Source organism: Ascaphus truei, chromosome 3 (assembly GCF_040206685.1).
Source record: "Ascaphus truei isolate aAscTru1 chromosome 3, aAscTru1.hap1, whole genome shotgun sequence".
NCBI lineage: Eukaryota > Metazoa > Chordata > Amphibia > Anura > Ascaphidae > Ascaphus > Ascaphus truei.
The window spans coordinates 426,503,584-426,516,351 of record NC_134485.1 but is presented as its reverse complement, the minus strand read 5'-3'; the positions used below and the strand labels follow the sequence as shown (position 1 = coordinate 426,516,351).

General features: G+C 51.1%; 1 protein-coding gene across 1 annotated transcript in view; it reads left to right on the top strand.

The window, feature by feature from the left end:
* Positions 1–625: 625 nt before the first annotated feature.
* The window catches only part of INPPL1 (inositol polyphosphate phosphatase like 1), a 163,130-nt gene continuing 150,987 nt past the window's right edge, over positions 626–12,768 (top strand). Inside the window, exon 1 of the mRNA XM_075592799.1 lies at positions 626–2,120. Within this exon, the coding sequence (XP_075448914.1) occupies positions 1,945–2,120 (176 nt within the window). The 5' untranslated portion in view covers positions 626–1,944. The remainder of the gene's footprint in view (positions 2,121–12,768) is intronic.

Below are 12,768 nucleotides of genomic sequence, written 5' to 3'. Positions count from 1 at the left end.
AGAGGGAGCAGTGTTCAGCAGGAGCAGCTGGGGAGAGGGAGGAGGAGCAGAGAGTAAGAGGGAGAGGAGGAGCAGAGAGTAAGAGGGAGGGGAGGAGATAGAGGGAGATTAGAGTCATACTTTGGCAATACTGAAATGTTTTTCTGTCATCATTCCAATAAAGCGGATTTGAAAGAAAGGGAGGACAGAGAGAGGGGGGAGTGACAGGGGGGGGGGGTGAAGGAGGACAGAGGGTGTGAAAGAGGAGGGGACAGAGAGGGAGGAGGAGAGGGGGGAGGAGGTGGGGAAGGGGACAGAGAGAGGGAGGAGGGGACAGAGAGAGGGGGAGGGGACAGAGAGAGGGGGGAGAGAGGGAGGAGGGGACAGAGAGGGGGAGGAGGGGACAGAGAGGGGGAGAGGGAGGAGGGAACAGAGAGAGGGGGAGGAGGGGACGGGGAGGAGGGAGGAGGTGGGGGAGGGGACAGAGAGAGGGGGGAGGAGGGGACAGAGAGAGGGGAGGAGGTAGAGGAGGTGGGGGAGGGGACAGAGAGGGGGAGGAGGGGAGAGGAGACAGAGAGGAGACAGAGAGGGAGGAGGGGACAGAGAGGGAGGAGGGGACAGAGAGAGGGAGGAGGGGAGAGAAGGAGGAGGGGAGAGAGAGGAGGGGGCTCCGGGTTCCTCTTTGCACAGATAGAGGATGGCACTGTGTAGCCAGTAGAACAGACAAACAAAGTTTCCTCTTTCACAGAAACTGAGAAGAAAGAAAGAACAGAGCCTGCTAAACCCAATCACATGGGGCTGTTACAGGGACACTCCCAGCTGCTGTCACTGCCTGCCCAGTGTCCCAGCTGTGCCTGAAACTGTGTCACTTCTGCACTCCAAGAGGGGGGGAAGCCATCTTCAAAGTGGTCACCCAACGCCTACTGTGCCAGAGAAAAAGAGATCAGGGCTTCAAGTGGGTGTTTACCCCCTTTAAACATGAACAGCAGTGAAAGGGTCTGTTCTGCGTTAGCCACCCAACCACATGTGGGTTAGTTCCCCTGCTGGACTTTGCCATTTCATGCTGGACTTTCATGCTGGACTTTGCCATTTCATGCTGGACTTTTCTGGTCACTTGATTGCTGGATCTGATGTGTTTTTTGGGGGGGCTGGGATTGAAGGGGTTATTCGCAGCCCGTTGCAGGGAAGGCTGTTACTTGGTGTGTGCAAGTCTTGGGAAGTGAAGGGCACACAAGGCTTGGGGACACATGGGGGAAATAACAACAAGCTCACGCTAATAATTACAATGTTACCCCTCCTGTGTGCCTGCTACAGGCAGAGGAGGCTGTGAGAGGCCAGGGCTGAGAGGCCAGTACTGAGTGACCAGGACTTCCTTGACTCTTGGAACCTAAGGGATTTTGCTGAGCTGTCCCTGAAGGGGTTGCAGTGAACACTGACATTCCTCCCCATTGACTGGATCTTATGCTGGAGATACTTGACATTAAAAGGGAACTTTCTAAACTGCTATGTTCTTCCATTCTCCCAAGGGAAAGATACTAACCCTGGGTTGCATTGTGGAAGCCACACTTTCTCTCCCCCCTGGGTACCTCCTGTGTTTTGGTGCATGCTGAAGGATTGCTGCTGAGCTGTATTTGGCCAAAGTTTGAGGTTGTGGTTCATACATTTCAAGAAAGGAAACTGATTTACATTTTATTTTTTAATCTCTCTCTTTTTTTTAAGGCACTTTTCAAAGCAGTCCTAAAACAATGATTTTTGGTCGTATTTTATTGTGAAACCCATCCCATAGGTTTTTTTTTTTTGGAGCGTGTGCCTGATGTACAATATTTATTTACCGGGCTGATTTAAAATGGCCTCCTGTGAATATATAAGCGCTGCTTTTTAACGCTGCCTAGTCGAAGGAGACGGTGATTTAAATTTTTTTTTTTATTTACGTTTGGCCTTTTTTAACATCATCGCCAGCTGGACATGGCTTCGGGCTGTGGAGGGGTCATCGGAGCTGCCAGCATCATGGCCTTGCCTTGGTACCACCGGGATCTGAGCCGAGCGGCCGCTGAGGAGCTGCTGGCCAAGGCTGGCAGAGACGGAAGCTTCTTGGTGCGGGACAGTGAGAGTGTGACCGGGGCCTATGCCCTCTGTGTCCTGTAAGTACATCTTCTTTCATTTATAATGATTACTGATCGAAAAGCACCAACACATACCGCAGCGCCGCACAACGGGCAAGGAGGGGGTGCCATATAGCGTAAAGATATTGACCGCAAAGTAATAAGTCGCCAACAGCGCTGTACGTGTTCTGATAGTGTGGTGTGCAATGATCATATGGGAATACATTCATTGGCTGCCGCCTTGTGACTAGTCCCTGCTCCTTGTCAGAAGTTTAGCCCTGGTTTCATCTCGGGATAACCTTGCATTTATCTCAAGTCATGATTCATCTGTGTGTTTGCCACCTCTGCCAGTAGGCTGTTCCATGCACAGGCTACTTTTTTAGTGTGTGCAAACCTTTCCCACCACTGCACATGATGTAGGGTTTGGGACCCCTCTTGTTTACTGAAAAGCATCCGCCTGCTGCGCCTCCATTCAGAAATGAAGAGCGCAGGCTGCGTTGGCGTCGGTGGTACTGCTGCGCGGGCTGCGTTGGCATCGGTGGTACTGCAGTGCGGGCTGCATTGGCATCGGTGGTACTGCTGCACAGACTGCATTGGCATTGGTGGTACTGCTGCGCAGGCTGCGTTGGCATCGGTGGTACTGCTGCACAGACTGCGTAGGCATCGGTGGTACTGCTGCGCAGGCTGCGTTGGCATCGGTGGTACTGCTGCGCAGGCTGCGTGGCATCGCTGGTACTGCTGCGCAGGCTGCGTGGCATCGGTGGTACTGCTGCGCAGGCTGCGTTGGCATCGGTGGTACTGGTGCGCAGGCTGCGTTGGCATCGGTGGTACTGCTGCACAGGCTGCGTTGGCGTCGGTGGTACTGCTGCACAGGCAGCGTTGGCGTCGGTGGTACTGCTGCACAGGCTGCGTTGGCGTCGGTGGTACTGCTGCACAGGCTGCGTTGGCGTCGGTGGTACTGGTGCACAGGCTGCGTTGGCGTCAGTGGTACTGGTGCACAGCGCCTTTTTAAGTGGCAATGAAGACGCCCCATCTCTGCTACTTTCCCATTATAAGAGCAGAGAGGGGATAGGGCCTCTGAAGCCACGTTTTGTAGAAAAGTGGAATATTACGTCTCGTAATAACCAAGATTTGTACTCTCTGTACACCCCATTGACCAACAAGTCTCCCTAATAACCCTCCTGTTCTCCTCCCATGTTTGATCCAGCATCAGTACTGTGAAGTGTTTGCTCTTTGGCCTGAGTAATGGTCTGTACTCTGTAGTAGCATCATCACATCCTTCCCTGTGCTGGTATTCCCCCCTACCCCTACCCTCCCTCCTCCTCCCCCGTCCAGCCTCACATCCTGCTGGCCCTCCCCTCCGGCCTCTTGCACTGACCTCTGTGTAACAACCACTTACAGGATGAGGTGGTGGGTATGGCGGGGGCTTCCTCCCACTGAGCGCCCACTGTCCTCCCCAACCAGGCACCCGTCCCGCATGTTAACTTCAATAACAGGGGAGCAGCCATATATCAGTGCTCTGCTGCTTCTGCGTATCTCAACCATGGCCGTACAAGCTCTGAATACAAAGGCTGAACGGACACTTTGTTCCCTGAATTACCATGCTGTCCCCAATGCTAATTATATGCAAAAATAATGGCCAGACTACATCCCATTAGAATAGGCTTAATGATGTACCTAACGTTGCATTATAATATTATATTATAATACATACATATATATATATATATTAGACGATACCGTTCTGTGGCTAACGAAATGCTTTTATTTGAGCGAGCTTTCGAGATACAGTGATCTCCTCTTCTTCCGGCGATGTCCGGCATATATATATATACAAAGCCTTTTATTGAAAACGAATTATCTAAGCTGTGGATCGAGTCGTTCTCCCTTGATCGATCAGCAAAGATCCGGCTTCCCGGGGTTCACTAAATGGCCGCCTTTCAGTTTCAATCAATCCTTCAGTCAGTGTAAGGCTGAGTCCATAGAAGGACAAGCAGCGCTGAGCCGTGCGGACGCTCCGCGCTGAGCCCCTGCATCCTCCATGAGGATGTCTTAAGAGGGGGCTCACGCGAGCGTCCGCAGGCGTGCTGAGGCGCTGGATTTTTCAGCCGACAGCCAAACTGTTTTTCAGCGCGCTGTCGGCTGAAAACATCCAATCAGCGCGGAGCAGCGTCAGCGTCACGGCGCCGTGACGTTGACGTCGGTGCGTCGCGGGCGATTGGCCCAGCGACGTCACTGCCCCGCCTCCCTCAGTCTCCCCCCGCCTCCCGATCGCGCCCGCTGGCTTGCCTGCATGGGCATGAAATTGCGCAGATTTCAGCAGGCGAGCCTCAGCGTCAGCGCGGTCCAGCCCTGCTTCCACTTCTATGGCCCCAGCCTAACTCAGCAGCTACAATGTATTCTTATATTACCAAGGTAACATTATCTATTGTTACAGTTTGCAGCTCAATCTGCTGGGAACATTGGCAACACATTATCACACATTTGAAAGTATTGCAAAGATCTTGCACTGCTGGGGAGGTGAGCTAAAGCCTGGCTTTAAAAGTTGAATATAAAAATATAGTAGTACAGTAAGTATTTAATACTACAGAACTGATTGTTTTTTATTTTTAAAACCCCACAAGATATTGCACGAATTGCTCCTTTTTAAGTGGAGAGCTGAAGGAGGGTTATACACAAACGTGCTACACACATCCGACCCTGTAAAATCCCCTATTTCACGGCCTGGGTGCGAGTAACGGCAAGATTAAGGATAATTTATCCAGCGTAACATTCGGTCCCCGTGTTAACCTTAATGGAGGACTTTAGTGGATAGGTGAGGATATCATAACACCGTATTTACATAACACGCAGAGGAGATCATTTCCGGTAGTTATAATCGCCGCCACGCTGGTTACCGGAGAAATCGTGACTTAATGGTACGTTATTGTGCTTTGAAGATACGCGGTTAGTGTTACCGTGATGTTAAATTTGGCGACGAGTGATTGAACAGAGCTCTGTTGATCTGGGCGTCAGAATCGGAGCATTTGCAGTTTAAAGCAGCTGTCCAAGCAGCCGTTTCCCCCCCCCCTCCCCCTTTAATATGTGCATCAATACAATCCACACAATGATAAGTAATTAGCTAAGTTGCCGATCGATCGGCGAAGATTCGGCTCGGGGGTTCACTAAAGGGCTGTCAGTGCAGAAGAAGAGAAGATGGGAAGATCATGTGACCAGGCAGTCACTAGATACAATTGGTGCACTGCTAGAGAGAGGGCAGGGCTCAAAAAGGGGTGTGCCAGATATTCATGTTTGCACTCTCACTCTGTCCTTCTTGTTTCTTTTCTTTTTTGGTCCCAACGTCAAGGTTCCCACTGTCACTCTGATCCCGTCCTCGTGTGTCCCCACTGTCACTCTGACCCCGTCCTCGTGTGTCCCCACTGTCACTCTGAGCCCGTCCTCGTGTGTCCCCACTGTCACTCTGACCCCGTCCTCGTGTGTCCCCACTGTCACTCTGACCCCGTCCTCGTGTGTCCCCACTGTCACTCTGACCCGTCCTCGTGTGTCCCCACTGTCACTCTGACCCCGTCCTCGTGTGTCCCCACTGTCACTCTGACCCCGTCCTCGTGTGTCCCCACTGTCACTCTGACCCCGTCCTCGTGTGTCCCCACTGTCACTCTGACCCCATCCTCGTGTGTCCCCACTGTCACTCTGAGCCCGTCCTTGTGTCCCCACTGTCACTCTGACCCCATCCTCGTGTGTCCCCACTGTCACTCTGAGCCCGTCCTTGTGTCCCCACTGTCACTCTGAGCCCATCCTCGTGTGTCCCCACTGTCACTCTGAGCCCGTCCTTGTGTCCCCACTGTCACTCTGAGCCCATCCTCGTGTGTCCCCACTGTCACTCTGAGCCCGTCCTTGTGTCCCCACTGTCACTCTGAGCCCATCCTCGTGTGTCCCCACTGTCACTCTGACCCCATCCTCGTGTGTCCCCACTGTCACTCTGAGCCCATCCTCGTGTGTCCCCACTGTCACTCTGACCCCATCCTCGTGTGTCCCCACTGTCACTCTGACCCCGTCCTCGTGTGTCCCCACTGTCACTCTGACCCCGTCCTCGTGTGTCCCCACTGTCACTCTGAGCCCGTACTCGTGTGTCCCCACTGTCACTCTGAGCCCGTCCTCGTGTGTCCCCACTGTCACTCTGAGCCCGTCCTCGTGTGTGTCCCCACTGTCACTCTGACCCCGTCCTCGTGTGTCCCCACTGTCACTCTGACCCCGTCCTCGTGTGTCCCCACTGTCACTCTGACCCCGTCCTCGTGTGTCCCACTGTCACTCTGAGCCCGTCCTCGTGTGTCCCACTGTCATTCTGACCCCGTCTGTGTGTCCCCACTGTCACTCTGACCCCATCCTCGTGTGTCCCCACTGTCACTCTGACCCCATCCTCGTGTGTCCCCACTGTCACTCTGACCCCATCCTCGTGTGTCCCACTGTCACTCTGAGCCCGTCCTCGTGTGCCCCACTGTCACTCTGACCCCGTCCTCGTGTGTCCCCACTGTCACCCTGAGCCCGTCCTCGTGTGTCCCCACTGTCACTCTGACCCCGTCCTCGTGTGTCCTACTGTCACTCTGACCCCATCCTCGTGTGTCCCCACTGTCACTCTGAGCCCGTCCTCGTGTGTCCCCACTGTCACTCTGAGCACACCCTTGCCTAGGCTCACCCTGTAGCGTATGCTGCCCCAGCTTGGGTAACTATGGATTAATATAAAGGGTGAAATCTGGGTGGGGTGGGGAAATATATTGGGGGGATTTCCTTTTTTAATAATCACTCACCAAACACAAATTATAACTAATACGAAAAGCCAGAAATGTTTGGAGATCTCCCAGTGCTTTAACCCCGGATTGCATAGCAAAGCGTCACCGTCCTTTCTGGCAATGAAAGGGTTAAGTGCGTTGTTGAGATGCTGCGGGCAAAACTAGTGTTAAAAAAACCCCCAGCACCAGATTAATGGAGTCCGTGACATAAAGCCCTGGAACACAGGTCTACGCCATGGGGTGAGATATGGTGCAAGCCGTTACGGCAGCCAAGGCAAAGTACGGTGAAATCTGGTGTGGTTTTTATCAGCTGGGAGAGCGATCCATACCCCCTTGTAGTGCCTGGACACATGTAGTGTCATTATAGAGTTCACATCATAGGATTAAGTATAGATGTAATCCTGCTCAGAACCGGCTTCAAACCAAACACACACATAATGGAGCAGATTCTCGGCACAACCCCAAGCCTCCTCCCAAAAGACCTGTCTCCTGATCCTATACACGTGCTGGGCCTCGGATGTAGCAGGCGACGGAGCACATGGCGTAGCGCGTGCCTGTACGAGAAGCAATCCGTGGCCTGTAGAATTCCTATGACGTGCGTATGCGGAGGAGGTGTGGCCCGTGATGCCACGTGAGCTGGTTTGCCCTCATTGGCTGAACCGCTCGTGTAACCCGGCCGTCGCGCAGCAAAATCAAATAATGTTCTCTGCCCGGGAAACGCGCGCGCTCTGTGGCCTCCCTCGTTGAGGTGCGGCCTTTTGTTCGCGACGCGCGCGGACTGTGGACACGGCCTTGTCTTTGAGGATTGGACACGGCCTTGTCTTTGAGGATTGGACACGGCCTTGTCTTTGAGGATTGGACACGGCCTTGTCTTTGAGGATTGGACACGGCCTTGTCTTTGAGGATTGGACACGGCCTTGTCTTTGAGGATTGGACACGGCCTTGTCTTTGAGGATTGGACACGGCCTTGTCTTTGAGGATTGGACACGGCCTTGTCTTTGAGGATTGGACACGGCCTTGTCTTTGAGGATTGGACACGGCCTTGTCTTTGAGGATTGGACACGGCCTTGTCTTTGAGGATTGGACACGGCCTTGTCTTTGAGGATTAGCCACGGTAACAGGGAGAGTCGTGATATGTTGTTTCCCCTCCCAGAATCCTCCGCTTGTTTCATCCTCTCGGTTTATCGGCATCTCCGTCCCTCCCTGATGGTGCCAAAGCTTCACCTCCGATCTGCCATGTTTTTCTATCCCAAGAAGCAAACTTAAAAAAAAAAAATATATATATATGGAAAATACGTGTAAAAAGGCAGCAATCCCCCAGATTGACGCACTTAACCCTTACAGTACATGTCATGCACCCTGTATGTCACGGGCCCTGGCACGCTGGAGCACCTATTGGCGTCTCATGCGCTTTACGGCACAAAGGCTTGTTTCCTGGAGATGCCCAGGCTAACCGCTCCGGTGGGGCCCCCCTTCCTCTTCTGTGAACCGGGAGGGGGAATGGGGGGTGGAGGTTGCAGTCACGTGATTTGCGAAGCGATCACATGACCAGAAATTCCGGAGCTTCTCTGTGGACGCTGGATGTCCGGTCCTGTAAAGGTCATACATCATTGGCTCATTCTGGCCCTAGGACAAGCGGTTCCCTACACTCTAGAACAAGGGTGGGCAACGTCAGTCCTCAAGGGCCAGCAGCAGGCCAGGTATTAGGGATATCCCTGCTTCAGCACAGGGGGCTCAATCAGTGGCTGAGTCGAAGACTCAGCCACTGATTGAGCCCCCTGTGCTGAAGCAGGGATATCCTTAAAACCTGACCTGTTGGTGACCCTTGAGGACTGACGTTGCCCACCCCTGCTCTAGAAGCAAATATCTTGAGGTGCTATTAGTACCTTTTTGGTCTGGGGGGGAGGGGGAGCCCTTTAACTGATAGGACACAGTATTCCACACCGCATTTATTTATTATTTTATTTATTTATTTATCAAATATTTTACCAGGAAGTAATACATTGAGAGTTACCTCTCGTTTTCAAGTATGTCCTGGGCACAGAGTAAAACAAATAATACATGGTTACAAATACAGTTACATAAATGAACAGGGTATACATTATATGCAAGACATTGCATGCACAGTTAAAGAAAATATATATTATGGGCGTATGAAACAGTTACAGACCAGATCAAAATGTGAGACAGCCTTAGTTTTGAAAGAACTTAAACTGGTGGTGGATGTGAGAGTCTCCGGTAGACTGTTCCAGTTTTGGGGTGCACGGTAAGAGAAGGAGGAACGGCCGGATACTTTGTTGAGCCTTGGGACCATGAACAGTCTTTTGGAGACAGATCTCAGATGATAGGTGCTGCATGTGGTAGGGGTGAGGAGCTTGTTCAGGTAGCTGGGTAGCTTGTCCAGAAAGTATTTAAAGGCACGACAGGAAAGGTGAACTTTGCGCCCGGATGATGGTAATGTTGTAATGACCTCATTCTTTGATCAGATTAAGAAGAAAGCACCTTTTTGTAGGCGCTGTATCTCTAGTTAATGTTTGACAGAAGCTTGCATGTGCTCACAAACTGGGTGTAGAAAGACACAGGCGGCGGCTCATGGCCGTATCGAGGACCTCAGGAAACCAGTGACCGGTTGTAGAGCCGTGCGCTATTTGCCGCATTTCTTGGCCGTGGCTCGGACTCTTAACGTATAGGTTTTGAAGCAGGATAACGGTGCCTTGTCATCGCGTAGCAGGCGACCCTACTAAGTGTCAGGGTTTTTAGTACATTAGGATGTGAGTAAAACACGGATCTAAACGGGAACAGTTGTGTTTCCTAGTAATTTCCCTCCCTCCGGCAGTCTGAGTCACACCATCGTTGCATGACTATATATTTATATCTCCTTAGTCATTAGCATGTAAGTACATATTACGTTTAATAAGCACCAGCTGTTTACACACAGCTTCACAAGAATATTATCGCGTGGTTTGTGAAGCGCCAAAAATATTCCGCAGCGCGGTACAATGGGGGTACAGAGAGAAGCAAATGACACAAACAGAGTTACATACCAAAGAAGGACAGATTTGCACAAACACAAAGTGGAACGAGGGCCCTGAGGCTGAGAGCTTACACTCTAGAGCACTTTTGTCTGCGCCCCCCTGCCTGCTCTCTCCCCCCCACTTGCGCTCCCCCCCCCGTACCTATTATGGTGCCTCCGGAGACAAGGTAAGGGACTTATCGTAAGATAAGAGGCCCCATGTGTGTTGTGGCGGAAGAACGCGGGGCCTCTGTTAGCGCCGTGCCCTCCCCCACCCCCAAAAACTTTTTGCGCCCCCCAGTTGGCAAAAAAAGGGTAGCCAACCTTTTTTTTTTCAGGTGGGCCAATCAATTGGTAACACATTTTTGGCAGGGACAAATGAAATTATTACCTAAATCTGAGCGAAATAACGCCAAAAGTGAAGAAGGATAATAAAAACATTAAAATATTACAATATTTTTTTTTTTTACTGAAAAGAGAAGAAAAACTTGAAATCCTAATAAGAAAAAATAAAATCTGCATTTAAAATGTCTGTGATTTTCTAAACGTGCGTTTCAGGTACCAGTTTCTCAATACGATTGGTTTCTGAGGCTGGTAACAGCAGCAGACAGCGCCCACGTGAGCGTCTGTCATCGCAGATCTGTACTGTACGAAAACGTTTGCTCACAAATCCTGGCAGTATTTAGGATGTGGAGACGGTGGGACTTAGTGAGGGACTAAATGTGAGGAGAGCAGGCGAGATTAACAGATGACTGCTAGACAGCACAGCGGGCTTGTGGTGTTGAAGGGATTGTGGTATTCTTGACAGCGAGGGGGACTTTGGGTTTAAGGGTGGCAGTGGGAGAGGGAAAGAGTATTAGTTCTCTTTTGGACATGTAAAGCCTCAGGTAATGGTGGGACATCCAGGAGGAGATTGTAGAGAAAGTTGGTGACACGGGACAAGAGAGAGGAGGAGCGGTCTGGGGACGAGAGGTAAAATTTGGGTCTCATCAGCATAGAGATGATCTGATTATTATCTGAGACCTGATTCCAAAAGACTGTTCATGGTCCCAAGGCTCAACAAAGTATCCGGCCGCTCCTCCTCTTACCGGGCACCTCACAACTGGAACAGTCTACCAGAAACTCACAGCCACCACCAGTCTAAGTTCTTTCAAAACTAAGGCCGTCTCACATTTTAATCTGGTCTGTAACTGTTACATACGCCTATAATATATATTATCTCTTACTGTGCATGCAATGTCTTGTATATAATGTATAACCCTGCTCACTTAATGTAACTATGTACTTGTAACCATGTATCGGTCCTCCTAACTCTGTGCCCAGGACATACTTGAAAACGTGCGGTAACTCTCACTGTATTACTTCCTGGTAACACATTTTTATAAATAAATGATACTGAAAGCCAAAATATTGTATTCGTTCACCAAGAGAAGAGGTGTACAGTGAAAAGAGGGACAAGGACAGAGTCTTGTGAGACCCCAATAGATAGATGGAGTGAAGAGGAGGCATCAGAGAAGGAAACGCCGAAGGAGCTGTTGGATGGGTAGGAAGTGAACCAGGAGAGGGCTGCATGATGGAGAACAATGAAGTGGAGAGTGTGGAGGAGAAGGGGGTTGATCAACAGTGTTGAAGGCAGCAGAGAGACCCAGGAGACTAATATGGACAAATTAACCTTAGATTTAGCTGTGAGTATAGTAGGCCATTGGTCACTTTTGTTAGTGCTGTATCTGTGGAGTGTACAGGACGGAAACCAGATTGCAAAGAGTCAAGCAGGGAGTTGGAGGAGAGAAAGTGAATCAAGCGGTTGTATATGTCGCACAAGTAGCTTGGGGACAAGAGAGAGGGAGGTTGAGTCAAGAGAGGGTTTCTTGGGAATGGACGGGATGAGTGCTGTGTTTAAAAGAAGATGGGAATGTGCGGGAGGTGAGAGAGAGAGGTCAAAAAGGTGAGTTAGGGTGAGGCTTAGTGTGCCAGAGAGGGAGCAAAGGAGAGGTGAGGGAATAGGATCAAGGGGGCAAGTTGTAGGATGAGATGATAAGAGGAGCACAGAGACCTCATCCTGAGGTAGGTGTGCCAGGGGATGTAGGTGTGCCAGGGGAGGTAGGTGTGCCAGGGGAGATAGGTGTGCCAGGAGAGGTAGGTGTTGCGTGTGGACATTGACATGAAGAGATGTCATGTCTGATTGACTTAATGTTGTCTGTGAAGTAGGTGGCGAGGTCTTGGGCCGTTGTGATACAAGGGGGTGCAGGTGTAATCGGGCAGGGAATTAATGGTGGCGAGTAGGCTTTGAGGGTTAGGGCAGGGGTGCGGTTACAGAGGCCTGAGCGCTCTTCCCCAAGGCATTTAAATGCCGGGGGGACCGGCCAAGGCTTCTGCACAACTCAACTTGCTGACATTCAGCCGGCTTCATGGCAACGCGGCGTCAAATGACGGGGTAAGGGGGGGGGGGCGCACAAGCACTGGGGAGAGCAGGCAGGGGGGCGCAGCAACAAAAGTTTGCGCACCCCTGGGTTAGACGGTTAGTATCGGTGAATAAAAGTAGGTTTACTTTGCAAGAGAGAGGGCAGCGTTCTAGGAGGGTGTGAATTTATAGTATTCAAGCACTGAGGCTTCCAGCGCTGCAGGGGTTAAATGTTCTCATTTTGGGGGGTGGGGTGGGGGGCGTTACCATCTCGAAATAATTGAAAAGAACTTGATGATTGTGGTAGAGAATAATGGAGAGAGGCGTGTTTTTCTGAAGGTCCCTTTTGTTCCGCGTAAGGTTGCGAGCACTGTATGTACTGTATGTGTCCCTGGAATAACCCCACGGGGGTGAGCGGGAAGGGATTTAGGGAGGTTTCAGTAACAAAAGAGCGGAATAGAAATGTAACCCCTCTCGTGCCGGAGC